The following is a 15,051-nucleotide window of genomic DNA, read 5'->3' on the forward strand; positions in this document are numbered from 1 at the left end:
GAAAGATAATCCCACCAGCAATAGGAAAAACCTGGGGCTGGTATGGCTTGATACAATTTCTTCTCAGCAGACTATGCTCATCATGTTTTTTCATGTTTGTGTCAGTGCTTTTGATCATGTTCGAACACAGCTTCAAATGGAGCCCTCATATTGCAAGGAAACAAAAATATAAACATAGAAACGAATAGATCTTTCATTCTACAAAAATCAAGACAGAAATATACCAACCAGTTAGATTAGGCAAGCCTTTGTGTTAAACTGATGGTTCAGGGCAACATTGGTGTGGTGTTATTTCAGAATTGTTTCATTGATTTTATTTTTTGAAACTTATGCATGGAACTTATTTCAGTGCAGTAGGAAAATGTAACATTTGCAAGCGTTGCTATTGCCAGCTGAAAGTCGTTGTAATCACAAACAAAATGTAATCACAAGTTGTGACACTCGGATCAATTTAGAATGAATGAATGATCAATATTATTAACACTAATCCTCACCTCCACCATTAATTATTGGCCACAGCATACTAAGTGTTACATACCAGTGTACAAGTAAACAGTATGAAGATAACACATGGATAATTAACAGATAAACTACCAAACAAGGGTCAATGTTGTGTAGTTGTTGACTCACCTGACTTCCATGCGGGCAGCTTGGGTTCAGTTGCCATCTAGTGAATAATGTGACCTGTGGTTGACTGGCGGCCAGTCCAAGGTTTATTCGACATTTCATGCAAAGTTACATGTAATAGGCTTCAAGTCTTTGTAACCTTTAACAACAAGTGGTAGAACATAGATGGATAAATGGACAACCAACTCTATAAAATTCTGTTCTTTTGTGAAGGTAATTAATTTCTTAATGTTTAACTATCAGATAATTACAATACAATGGTCACTTGGCACTTGTGCGATTTGAGTACATTTCGGAAAGTATGAAATACACAATACACATGTATAGGCGCTCCGTGGCAGTCAGTATCATATCTCCCCAGAAGTTAATTGGGACTGAGTTGCACTTTATTTTTCCCCACATATGAGACACATCCACTTTATCAAATGTAGATAAAATCTATTTCCTCCTCAGGATAACTGCAATCCCTCAGTGCTGTCATAAGGCTATTATTTCTTTGCGTATTGAATTTTTGTTGCTGTTTATGCTTTCACCCTGAGTTTCTAAATGAATTCTACATTCCAAAGATAAAAAGAAGCCAACACTTATTACGCAGCTGTTGTTTTTAATAGTACAGTCATCCCTTGCCACATAGTGGTTTTAATTTCACAGCTTAACTCTTATCACGGTTTTTTCCAAAATAAATTATTCAATCATGCCATTTTGTGGTTGAATACAGCCCATTATTAGTTTAAAATATACATATTTAAGAAAATTGTGTGTATTTCTTGCCTCAATTAATAATTTTTAAGCATAAAATTGGCTAAATGAACCAAAAGAGGCACAATAGTAATAACACGGGCTAGTGTTGTGGCCGTAACCCATGCCAAGCTAAAACTCAACTGATGTCATTGTTTTCCGTACATTCGGAACACTATTATTGCAACATACACAAGTTTATTTATGATTTAAGCGGCTTATTTTCTTTGATTATATCTACGATATTGGGTAATTTGAGTGTACATGTAACTCCTACTTTGTGAAAATGTATTTATCACAGCTGGGCCTGGAACCAATTAACCTTGATGAAAGCGGATGTAATTTGATTTAATTGATTAATTTAATTACTTTAATGCATTCTGTGAAATCAGATATACTGACATAAACGAGCCATCAGATGCACTTGCACCGTCCGATATTTTGAATGAAACAGAAACATATCAGTGATCTGTAGATTCTTCTGGGTGAGACAGATAAACCACAGGCCACCTGCAATCTGTCTTTATTTAGAATGCTATATCTGATCTATACAAAAGGCGCAACAGAAAGAGTCACAGAGACACTTCTGTTTTTTTTGAAAGTTTATTGAGAAACTGGAACAGATTACTTGTTGACGTAAAGAGGCTGACTACAACTATCTATTACCAATATGCTGCAAACATATCCCACCTCCTTCCTGCTTTGCACAGACAATCTATGTATATGTTCTTATAAAGCAGTAATGGTAACATGCTTGTACATGGCGTTCTTATGTGTAATTTTGAGCAAGTTGCAAACAGTCACTTTAAGCTACGCCAACAACAGCACACAATTCCAAAATCATAACTTGCAAACTCTTTAGTGAACACTGTCCTGTGCAAGAAATACAGCACACGGCGTGCTTGTTATCCACCAATCACATGCCATTGTCACAATATGGTACTTGTGAGGTGCCTTGACTGACTGAAACACCAACAATGTGACTTATTGTTTTGTGGGAACTGCAATTTAAAGTATTGTGATGTAATATACACATTTTACAATGAAAATGATGGGTTTCTGTCCAATAGGTTAAAGACAAAGGACCAGAGGCCACACGCAGATTCTTCAACTGGTTCTACTGGTGCATCAATTTGGGAGCCATCCTGTCACTGGGGGGTGTGGCCTACATTCAGCAGAATATCAGCTTTGTGCTTGGCTACATCATTCCGACTGTGTGCCTTGGGATTTCCTTCCTTGTGTTTCTCCTGGGCCGCACAGTCTTCATCACCAAGCCTGCTGATGGCAGTGCTTTCACGGATATGTTCAAGATACTGAGCTTCACTTGTTGCTCCTCAAAACCCGTGGATCCTAACTTGCTTCGGTGAGACGTAATCCTCAAGTAGTTATTAACAACATGCATGGCTGACTCATATTTTGGTGTATTGCAATATATTTGTGGTGGTGAGTTGATTGGGGGGGATGGTGCCATCATCCAGTTAATGGAAGTTTCCTTTAATGGCAGCAATTTCTTTGACGCGTGATTGATGTGCGCTCCTCCTGTTTGACCCTCGGCCACACCGTAGTTTGATTGAAGCACGGTAACTCTAGCCACAAGCTGGAACAAATATTGAGCAGAAATGGAGAAAGAAAAGCATATTTAGATAGTTTAGATAGATTTTTACATCTCGCTGATGATTTTTAGCATTGAACTGCCAGTTAAATTGGAGTTCCCGCTGCTATTGATGGGCTGTCACTGTGATGACCGTGGCTGGAGTCCAGTGTCAGTGCATTTGCGATTTACCATCAAACTACCACAGTTATGCACACTAGCGCTCAAAGTCATCAAATCTTACCTTTATGCATTCCCACAAATATGAGGTGAAATAAAAAGGGGAAAATACATCCATACATCCCTCTGTGCATTGGAGAACGGTTGATGGTGCGTTCAATAACCGCCAAAAAAGTAGTGACAAATCACAACTCACATTAAACATTCAAAAACTGGTGGATTTCTAATTAATAGTTACAGTATTTTAATAATATTTACTGTAATAATTATAAATTTTTATGTATGTGTTTCAAAAGAGAAATGAAATGACATAGAGTTTGCAATTTTGTAGGTCAGGAGGGGGATTGTTAGTGTTTGTATCCACCACGATTGAGCCATCTGTTGGGGAAATACTCCCCCACATGAGCATTCCTTCTCACGATAACAACGTTAATTCACATGAGCCCGTGTCTCACACACACAACCACACAAGTGTGCTTAACCAAGCTAACCCCTGTTATCTTTCATTCACGTTCTGTAAGAGGAGATTCCATCAACCATCCTTCTCCTCATGGGAACAACGTTCGTTCACATTATGTACTTTCCCATGAGATTCTGTATTATTCTCTACTCTAGACAGAGACTGCAGAATTGGTCTGATTGGTCAGATGTTGAGTGCTGTCAATCATTCCGCGGTCAGATAACATGTCTTGTCTGCCTCACGGTAGCATATACGTATATGCACATCCATTGCACATATGCACTGCCGTGCAAATGCTTCCCCTTACGCAAAATGTGGCTCCCCTCGGAAGATGAGGCCCGATGGACAGCGCGTGTTCTGCATTTAGGGAGGGGTGTCCCTGCTTGAATGTTTCCTTGTCATCTTGACATTCTCGCTTCACTTCTCATTTGAAAGCAAGCTATCCATCAATTTGTTAGTAAAAATGTAATACTCAAATTTATGGGCTATTGTGTAGCAATATGAGGTTATAGTCATATTTAAATTCATATAGTGTATATTGACAGTTGTAAGTGGCCCTCTGAGGGCAACCATAACCGCGATGAGGTCCTCATTGAAACCGAGTTTGACACTCCTGGTGTAAACCCTTTGTCTTATATCCTCATATCCTCTTATATCATTTGATCCCCCTCTATACTGGTTCAATTGATATCCTGTAGTAGTATGTTATTTCAAGGTGCTTCCACTTGACGAGCTCAAAACTGTCCACAAACCTGACACTCTATATTTAAGGTGGCCCAATTATACTGCCTTTCAAGACTGCCTTATTAAAATAGTTTCTCCAGAGATGAGGATTATAGGCTTTATAGTATAATGTTTCTTTCGTATCTCTAGAAGTGCTGTTATTTAAGGGTACGTAAGATGTTCTCCAAAAGACAGAATAAGCTTCTCACTTGATGAGTTGGTATAGCTTAAATCATAGTTAATTATTTTGGTCATTTCATGCTGCCAGTCCCATTTAAGACCTAATTTCAATACTTTTTGGGTTTCTTTCAGAAGCAGTAAATCAACCATATTGGATGGTGCCAAAGTGACCTATGGAGGAAAATTTTCAGAAGAAAAAGTAGAGGAAGTGAAATCCCTGGTGAAAATCCTACCTGTTTTCTTAGCCCTTATTCCATACTGGACGGTGTATTTTCAGGTAAATCATCTCTGAGTTTATGAGATATGTTTCATGCCATTACATCCAAAAAGCTATAAGCAGGTGCCGACATAAGTATGGGTTATAACTAGGGGTGCTCAGATCGATCGGCTACAGATCGGTATCGGCCAATATTAGTGAAAAAGGCTGGTATCGATATCAGCCAATACTTGCTTTATGCAAGTAAATGCCGATCCCTCCGCTGATCCTCTTCACCGATCAGCTTGTGCTTGGGACTTTCTGTCTTTGTGAGAGCTATATAACTTTTAGAATTTGCAAAACATGTCTCAAAAACAACACTAAAAAATGTCTCACCTGGGTGGCGTTTTAAAAAACTTTAGATTGATGCGACATTTGGGGCCAAACACTTGCCAATGGGATCATCCGTCAGGCAGCGAATATAAAGCCCCCGTCCCAACCCGCTGTACTTGCGAATGTGGGCAAAAATAAGGCAAAAAAAGTCTCTTCTCAGTACAGATTTGGGATGATGCAGACACTATGTAGCACTTTTAGTGCAGGAGGAACTTCTGTTGTGTGCGGGGCTGTGTCGGATTGTGGATGATGTGTGACGTGAGACGAGTGAGCGTTTGCACCGCACTTGAAACGGACATTGTTCACACTGATGCTCCCTCTTCTCCGGGCACAGAAGAGGCTGCATCTGCGCTTCAGGAGGCAGTGGATACCTGCTTTTCATTCAGGTTTTCAATTAATAATGTGAGAAGCCTAGAAATAAATGCATACAAAAGGTGAGTTGTGGTTATCAGCATTTTGTTCATGTTCTGGTAAAACAAGCGTTTTAGCATTGTTTGGATTGAAATAAGATGCAAATAATCACACAAATGAGTCGGCCATTTTCATTTTGTAAAAGTAGCTCTCACAAGAAAAAACCTTGGTGACCCCTAATATAGCCAGTAGTACATTTAAACATTTACACTGCATGGAGTATGTGATCGGTGTTGGTATCAGTATTGGCCGATTTCACTAATGTATTATCGGTATCAGCTGCATAAAATCCTGATCAGAAAATCACTAGTTATAACAATGAATGGCAACTTAACATGATGTTTTTAGTACTACAGTGATAATCTCCTTATTGTGTTGCAGATGCAGACAACATACATTCTGCAAGGGCTTCATCTTAAAATTCCTGATGCTGCTGCGAATAGTACGACTGACACCCACAAGGTAATTAAGAAATTGATTGACTGTATTTTCTTTTAATTAATTTATCCAAACGTGTATTTGTTTATTCCTTATGCCTATTGTAAGTAGAACATGAGGAACATTGTTTACTGTTATGAGCAACCAGTGGTTGTTTTGTAAATATCACTTCATTGGGATTGCGTGTGCATGTTTGGGATGTTTCCTGTGATTTCCAAGGGTCCATGAACACAGGAGGGACATGATGCACCTATGTGCACCATGTCTAGAAAGCTAGCTCAGCACCAGTATTAGTTTTTGCTAGTTTGAGCCTGCTCTCCACATCTCCAGCCTTTATGTGCATGCTGTTGCTGTTCATGAATTTAGGGGGTTAAATGGGGGCTAAATGGAAGGTAGTTTGTTGAATGTGTTGGATGGGCACTTCCAAGCCATGTGCTTGTCATTTTCTGCTAACTGGGCTCACTAACTGACTGGTATGTTTGCTTTCACTTGTGTTACATTGTGTTACATTGACTGAATATATGTACTGTGCAGGAATTTATTGTGTCATGTTAGTGCTATTTGGCTGCTTTAATTAATTATTTCTAATTGCATCTGTTCCTATTGTTTAGACCAGGGGTCGGCAACCTTTACTATGAAAAGAGCCATTTCACCCACTTGCCCACTAAAGAAAAATAGCCTGGAGCCGCAAAACGTTGTATGTTTAAAACAACATTGGAGGGGAAAAAAAAGACGAGTTGGAGTACTCTTGCTAGTACTGGAGATAAACTTTTGTTTTTAAATGAGCTCTAATTTATTTTTTAGAATCGTCAAATAACTCATTGATAATAATTAATAACTCAAATAACTCAAAGTATTACTCATTTCCCTTCATGTTAACCTGTCAGAGAGAACTGGATAGCATCCTGTCTGCTCATTCAGTCACCAGTCAGAACTCAGTCAGGATGCATTCATGGTCTCACACAAAGTTGGATTTTTGTAAACTCATAACAAAGACGTGCATTTTCACCACACGGGTGCTAAAAAATATTAAAGCATTGCAAAGGGAGCCGCAACAAAGAGGCTGGAGAGCCACATGCGGCTCTGGAGCCGCGGGTTGCTGACCCCTGGTTTAGACCATGCATTACCCCTCTGGACACATACACCTTTTTGGACAAATCTACACTCTTCTGGACAAACATTTATTGTTAAACGGGACCTATTGCGCTTTTTCCACTTTTCGGACCTATACATGTAGTTAGAATGTTTAATTCTCGTGTTAAACCATGCCAAAGTTTGGAAGTGAGCTCTGAAACAAGTTTGGGATGGCTCAAAATGCTCTGTGTCAGACGGCATTGCAAAACTGTTCCTTTGTGATGTCACACATCACTTCCTTATGGCCGTGGCTGTAGGCAGATACACTCTGCCCTCCCTCAAGCTCTGCTTCCCCCGCCCTCACCCAAGCTCTGTTTCTCTGTTTACGTTGCAAGCAATGGCTCGTAAGGGGAAGCCACTTTAGTTACAATCAGGCACAAGTGGTTGGAGGATTTGTCAACGACATTTCACACTGGACTGACAAACTGCTGCTGAAACCAGACACCTTTCCAACGTTCCTTTATTATTGTATTATTTTTTTATTATATAGTATACATATTAAAATAATTTTCTCAATCAATCGATCACCTTAAGTGTAGTGTTGTCTGCAAAAAGTAGGTCTGAACTAGATTGTTTACATGTGAAACTAAGGCAGTCAGTCACTGACACAGTGACAGTGGTAGGTAACAGCTGGAGGCTGTGGCAAAGGTTGGTAATGCCTTGGAGATTAAACCAGAACTTTACTTAACACACTAATACCTTGCAGATTAGCAACCTGTCTGTGTTGGAACACAACAGCGCCTCCATCTGATGGCCCCTGATTAGTTTACCTAGTACTGTAAACATGTGGTCCACTCTGTAGGCTGTGTTGTTACAGGTTATAATCATTACTGATGCTAAATATTGTGCAGAAAATTGTACAATATTTAGCACAAAAGTTTATTTAACAAAAAACATGATATCTTTCATTTTCTCTGATTGTTTTGGAATGAGCCTATCTGGTAATTTTTTTTCATCCACATATTTTATGCTTTATTTCAAGAATCTCTTGAATCTTAACCTTGAAACGGAAAATTTAATTGTTGCCTATCTTTAAGCTTCTCCACACCAGAAAGGAAATGAGATTACATGCTGCGATGTTTTTACTTCCTCACTTCACACAACTGACCAAAATACTTTTTTTTCAAGGTGACAGGGCACACTAAAAATATTAACTTGTTCTGATACATTACATTTTAAAGAGGAACCTATTATGCTTTTTCCACTTTTCTGACCAATAAATGTTGTTGGAATGTTGTGTTCTCATGTTAAATGATGCCAAAGTTTCCGATAATGAGGTTTGCACATTTGGAAGTGAGCCCTAAAAGAAGTTTGGAATGGGTCAAAATGCTTCTCTTCAAAAAGTGTGGTAAAATCGCCCTTTTGTGATGTCACAGATGGGCTTTGTACTTACTTGTACGTACATTATGTTTGTAATGCAATCTGTATTTTGCAGTACACGCTGTGCTACGTGTACTGTATACAGGGTGCCAGTGGGTTCCTAAGTATGGAATTTGATTTCATAAATGGAAAATGCAAACTTGAGTATGGAAGAATATTCATGTTTCCAAGATTGTTAACACTCTGGTGTTTTCTAAAAGATAAAATAATGAAAAACAATGGCACTTGCAAGGACAGCTAAGATGTTTGTGTGAGAGCACACATTAGGCGACACATCCCGGGAAACATTTGTGATTGACAAGATGAAGAGCTCAGCTCTTGTCCAACCTGTTCAATTAACATTAACAAGAATCTGAAGCTTAGCAGTCTACCCACACCTTCATGAATACATATGCATGCGTATGATGGGGGCAGTTTGTCACTTATTTTAACCTTCTACAGCAGATAAAATGCACTTTCAGCCATGTACAGACTGTTAGTAGGTACAGTGTGATTTTAAACCGCACATTGCTACAATTTAGGAAGTTAGATATGGAATATATGTAGAGTTTTTTTTTTAAAGACTCACCATTAGTTTACCACACAATATTTGTCCTCTCGTTTAAATGATCTGCTAGCATATAGATAGATCTGAGATAGAGACAAGGATATTAAGTAAAACAGACATTCCAGTACGAGCTGGCTACTGTTTACTGTTTACAGCTCTAGTTGTTTTTGTCAAAATTGGAAAAGAAGGATTGTTAAATGTCTTGCTCCAATTCTTATGGTTTGCCTCTTGTACTTGAAAATTCTTGTACTCCCCCTTCAATCTCCAGTCAAACACTACCTAATATCAATTTGCTTTTCCTTTTTCCAAATGTTTAATCAAATTTTGATTTGTCATAATGTTCCCTCTTCCTAGAAATCATTGACATACTGCAAAATAGATAAGGAGCTCTGTGCTCCACCATAGATGTGAAACTAACACTTTTGCTATTGCAGCAGACCTTTTTGGGGGGAAGAAAATCTATTTGGAAATGACAAATTATAAATCCTACTGTGACATACCCAAATATGCTAAACCAGAGCTATACCAGGGTATCAAATGGCATTTGCAATTTGACAACATCTTAAGGGATTTGCGGGTGTCTTTGCTCATACAAAGAATACACAATTGTAGATTAGCTTTTCTTAAAAACATATTAGAATTTCTGATTGAGAAGACTAAAATTAATTATTTTCTTCCGTCACATTTTATTGAAATTGAGTTGATGAGTTTAATTTTATTTTTCAGTTACATTTAACTTTCACCACCTGGGGGTGCCAAAGTAATAGCAAGTCAAAAGTGCAGACAGACAGAAACACACACACATACACACACATACACACACATACACACATATTCAACTGTGTTACAATTTGCAGACATTCTCCATATTGTTCACGCTTTATTGCTTTTTGTACAGTTTTATCTCATCTCTTTCCTATGAATCCCCTAGATGACGTTCCACTTCCCTGCAGCATGGCTCACCATGTTTGATGCGGTGCTCATCCTGATGCTGATTCCTCTTAAGGACAAAGTGGTGGACCCTATTCTGAAACGCCGTGGCCTGCTGCCCTCTTCTCTGAAGAGGATTGCAGTGGGGATGTTCTTTGTCATGTGGTCGGCTGTGGCAGCGGGTGAGTACCCGGTCATGTCCTCTGTGCACTGCCTTTTAAATTGGCCAGACAAACAAGGACAGGACAAAGTCAGGGATCTTTTGTCATGTATTCAAGGTAACAGACAACGTGGCCTTGACAAACAGGGTGATGCCCTGGGTGTGTTTTTCTTTGCGCTGAAGCTGGGACATCTCATTGTTTTGATCTGAAAGACTGCACCAAAGCCTCTGAATCATTTTTTATTTCATCCTGAGGAGGCCAGCCTTATGGGGCAGCAGTAGCATTTATACAGTACAACACAGTAGATGCCCGCTATGAGCTGGGTTTACGGTGCAATGCATATTCTCTCTTCAATTGCCACTGTTGTTTTGAAACACAATCCAGGCATTCGCGCTTAATATGGCTCACAAACTTATCCACTCAAAGTATACAATGTACCAGTACTCACCACTAATGAATGATAATGTAAGATGATGGGATTTCAGTCACAGTGTAGCCTTTAGCTTAGCTGCGTCAACATAATCCACACTATTTGCCTGTTGTAATTCCACGAACAACTGACGATAATATATTAACTCATGTTGACCTTGGGGTAAGTTTTAAGGCCGGACGTAGTGTCAAAATTTGTGCTTCATCCACTTGCATCAATGGTGCGTTTAAGGACTGCTGAACAAAGTGTGAAATCCCAACACTTAATAAAAAGTATATTAGTGAAGCATACATAAAGACACAAACATGTACAAAATTGTGGGCTTTCCAAGATCGGTCCATGTCTGTTGCACATTTTATTAGGTATTTATAACTTGTGGTGGCGATGTTTCTCTTTTTAAAGAAAAAAATATAGTAAAAGTATTGAATGCTGAATCACTAGTATGCAGGGATACATGCACTTATCTATGATGCTCGAAAGAGATAAGGTCATAATAGACAGAAAGCAAATTCCTCTGAATTAAGAGACAGAAAAAAATCCCATAGACACACAACAGCTTGTGTAATATGACTGTTATAACTACAAAGGGGAAACCAACTCTATTTTCTTTCCTTTTCACTTCCTCTTGGCAGAGGGGCCAATAAATGCCTTTGTCTAATCTGTACATTCTGCAGTGTACCCAATATCAAACAAATGGTCCAGCTTTTACGTAAACCACTTCTGCGGCCAACAAAAAAATATTAAATGCCACGATTTTCTGTCATGTCCCTCCAACAAAATTGGATACATTAATGACTGTATGACAGTTTCTGTCATAATTAAGCGGGAACAGAAATAAATATGTGTTCATGTTTCACATAAGGAATGATGGGAAAAATTCCAAAAAAGTGCAGGTCCCCTTTAAATAAAGTTCCATCACCTTCATTCTTATCACATCTTTTGGGAGAATAACATTAAGTTTTCCAGCAGGTTTTATATATAATATACTTACTTTGTGTGGAGGGAGCACAATCACAGATCATTGAGCACCCACCAAGAGGTGCATCTCCTACGAAAATGGCAACTCCTTCACAAACTGTTGTGATACGGTGCCACTCTGAACAATCTCATTGAATGCATGTTACTTATATGTGGTGATGCTATCACATCATTGGTTTATATTGCTTTAATTTTATTGCCAAATAAGTCAAATATTTTAGATATTTGCTCATATGAGCAAGCCCCAGATTTTTCAAATTGAGTGACTATCCTGTCTGTGAGCCAAGTGTCAAGTAACATATTGTTACTGTGATATTGTGTCACATTCTGCAGAGAGCTTCATTTGTGATGAAACTCTTAATTACTGAGTACTTGTGAAGACAGGATATTCAACTAACATTTTCAAAAATTGATTTGTGTTGTTGTGGAAGTTGTGGAATCCTATAGAGCAGCTACACACAATAACCAGCACAGGAAGTTTTCTAGATCTTCCAGAATCTGCACCTATTCTAGTTTTAGTTTTTAGAATTTAGTTGGTTAGTCACACCCCTAGTGCTCAGAAGCACTTCGGTGTTGTGCCAATTGTTGCCGATACCAACTTAATAGGAGTTTGGTTGACCTCTTATGTAATAAACTGGAATAACTCAAAAACGAAGGTAGCACAAACATTAATCTTAACTGGACAAAACAGTACAAACATAGCACTAAAAAGTAGACTGTCGGTTTCATTCTGATCATGTTAGATCATGTTTTTGTTAACACAAAAAAGAAAGCAGCACAAACATTAATTTTAACTTCATAAAACAACACGAACCTACCAATAAAAAAACGATTATTGAGTATTTTTGTTTTAACTGTTTTGATTTCATTCCAAGCATGTGGGAGACTTAGTGACCTTTGGTTGACCTAATAATAAATTGTAATAACTCAAAAACAAAAGCAGCACAAACATTCATTTTAACTGCACAAAACCGCACAAACAGAACTAAAGAAAATATTTTGATTAGAGTTTTGAGTGAGGTAGAGGCAAACTTCAAATATTTTGCTAATAATTGGTTATATTCAACTATGAAAAAATATGATTTATTATTTAATATATTTTCGAAAAAAATTGTGAAGAGTGAAGCCACGAAAGTCAAGCAACACAGTGGTGAGGGACGACTGAATATGTAGTACTCTGTTATACATGTTGAAAGGCCATTCAGGTAGTTGCTTTTTCACACCAATTCTTGGGGAAATTCTTTGCTTTCATTCCAAGCAAAATGAATTCTGAATATTGCAGCATGTAATTCCTTGGAGTGAAAAGAAAGGGTCACGATGATGCAGTGGTGTGGGCATTGGTCACAGAACAGTGAGTTTACACACAACCAGTTTGACCTGGATTCTGTCTGTCTGTTTGAACATTTAATGATATTTTTTACACTTACAGTATGTGCTACTTGCTTCCCAATAACAGTATTTAAGCAGTGTCTATCACACACATTTAAAAATTTCAGCATGAATTCAGCCATGAATTATTGGCACAGCCTTGAATGCTGTTTATCAGCAGTGTCACTTGTGCTTTTCATCGAGGTTATCCACAGGACATGAGCAGATAACCTCAAAGGCTAAAGTCTTGTCATCCTGAGAACAGATAAACAATAGAAGATGTTAACTTTGCTGGAGAATATGCAGCACGTTGAACCTTCGGCCTCCAACTCTGCGTCCCCAACATTGACATTGTTCATCCTCATGTGGAAGGACTGTGCAGGAATTTTTCATGATGAAATTGGTACGGCACAATTTCACAAGATTTCATGGGCTTTGCTCTTAGGCATGGCAGGCTGAGTTAGATCTTCTAAACAGTACAAAGAGGCTAGCAAAACATGCTGTCATGCAGAGAACCATTGATTACTGATACAATTTTGTGTTTGTGTCCAAATGTTAGGCACGCACTCAGGGAGGCTGAAGAAAGCAGGGCTGACGTGACGTGACGTTCCTTGAGTACTTTTTTTAGTACATGGATAAAATTCTTTAAAATTAAATGTGTGTTGTAATCTGCTTTGGTTTGGTTGGAGCTCATTTACTTTTAGGTGTCCAAGACTAGAGATCATGTTGGGCTGTGTGATGTTTAGTAATAAGTGTGTAAGCAGCGCTGTGTGTTTGTAGTGAAGGACTTAGTGTAGGCAGCCTAGTGGCCTCATGGTCTGAGATGGACAGCGGGTATTATTGCATAGTCGGATTACAAGGCTACAACTGCTCTCAAGTGCAGCATTAAGTGTAGTTATGATATGAGACTGCCTCTGGCTGTTATCTGGAAATGCTGTTGGACTGCACGATAATAGCTATCAAATAAAGCTTAAAGAACATAATGGTGGTTGATGACATCTACTCGGGTCTTTTCATAGAAGAGTGCCATAAATATCTGCCATAATATGGAAACATACAGTTTGTCTTTATTTAGTAGCCGGGAATGATCAAAAAAGCTCAATCATGAAGTTGGCTGTCATTGAGTCCACACGTTTTAGAGTTTGTTTGCTGGTTATGCACCTCAGATGATTTAAAAAAAATGGTGTCACATTCACTCTATAATATATTACCTTATATTAACTTTTTAATCAGGATGATCAGATTTGTTGATATTAATGTTGTTTGTAGTATGCTCATCACTCATATTTGCTCTGATTAATGTTTTTTTGTCTGTCCTTCAGGTATTTTGGAAACCAAACGCCTGGAGATTGTCAGAACAAATGGTCCCATTGACCAGGTGCTTGGCAACGTTATCTACTATGCAGCCGATTTACCCATTTGGTGGCAAGTGCCTCAATACGTGCTGATAGGAATCAGCGAAATATTTGCCAGCATTGCAGGTACATTACTGTTGTTTTGACTTGTGGGATAATTTCCAGTAGATATAATGAATTAGTAACTACAAGTCTAATTCACCTTTCCACTGAGTTACAAGCTGTATTCTTGAATACAATTGACAAATATAGTCAACAACAACAACGATTGCAGTGACAATAACAGAACAACAAAAACACATCAGCAAATGCCTATGATGGCTATTAAAGACCAAAATGGAGAGGACAAAGTAATATCAACAGCCACAGTGATACAACAAGCAACCCATAGCCAGCCCCCAAAGACCCAGACCCTTCCCTAGACAGACTGAAAACAAACATAAACAGTTAGTGGTTTGGCCCCCAACATATTAGAAAAAAGGCAAAAATGTTTATCACTGTTTTTCAATGGCAATGCTCCAAATGCAGCGTTTAAAATTCTATAATTCCCTAAAATTTGAGAGACTATAATCACGGTCTGTTATTTTCTGAGCTCAAGGAAATAAATTGACAGAGGTGTGACATTCAGTATGTTTAGTCAAAGTAAATAGTTCCTTTTAGTCTTCTTCCATTAGAATAGATCTATTGAAAGCCATTGCCATCAAATGCCAATGTCATTTTGTGAAGAAAAAAAACCTGTTGCTTCTGTAAGAAAAACATAGCGTTCATGTCTTACTTGTACTCTCTTGTCTTTGAAATTGTTTGATTCATTTGTGTAAGTGTGAACATAAG

The 15,051-nt window shown here is 38.3% G+C and overlaps 1 protein-coding gene across 4 annotated transcripts in view; it reads left to right on the forward strand.

The window, feature by feature from the left end:
• slc15a4 (solute carrier family 15 member 4) overlaps nucleotides 1-15,051 on the forward strand; it is a 31,531-nt gene that overhangs the window by 2,066 nt on the left and 14,414 nt on the right. For 3 of the 4 annotated variants that reach the window (XM_058069592.1, XM_058069593.1, XM_058069591.1), the window contains exons 3-7: nucleotides 2,436-2,728; nucleotides 4,632-4,776; nucleotides 5,881-5,961; nucleotides 9,930-10,110; nucleotides 14,188-14,346. In XM_058069592.1, coding sequence (XP_057925575.1) covers nucleotides 2,436-2,728; nucleotides 4,632-4,776; nucleotides 5,881-5,961; nucleotides 9,930-10,110; nucleotides 14,188-14,346 — 859 coding nt within the window. The remainder of the gene's footprint in view (nucleotides 1-2,435; nucleotides 2,729-4,631; nucleotides 4,777-5,880; nucleotides 5,962-9,929; nucleotides 10,111-14,187; nucleotides 14,347-15,051) is intronic. The other variant, XM_058069594.1, reaches the window with a different exon arrangement.

This window comes from Doryrhamphus excisus, chromosome 4 (assembly GCF_030265055.1).
Source record: "Doryrhamphus excisus isolate RoL2022-K1 chromosome 4, RoL_Dexc_1.0, whole genome shotgun sequence".
Taxonomy (NCBI): Eukaryota; Metazoa; Chordata; class Actinopteri; order Syngnathiformes; family Syngnathidae; genus Doryrhamphus; species Doryrhamphus excisus.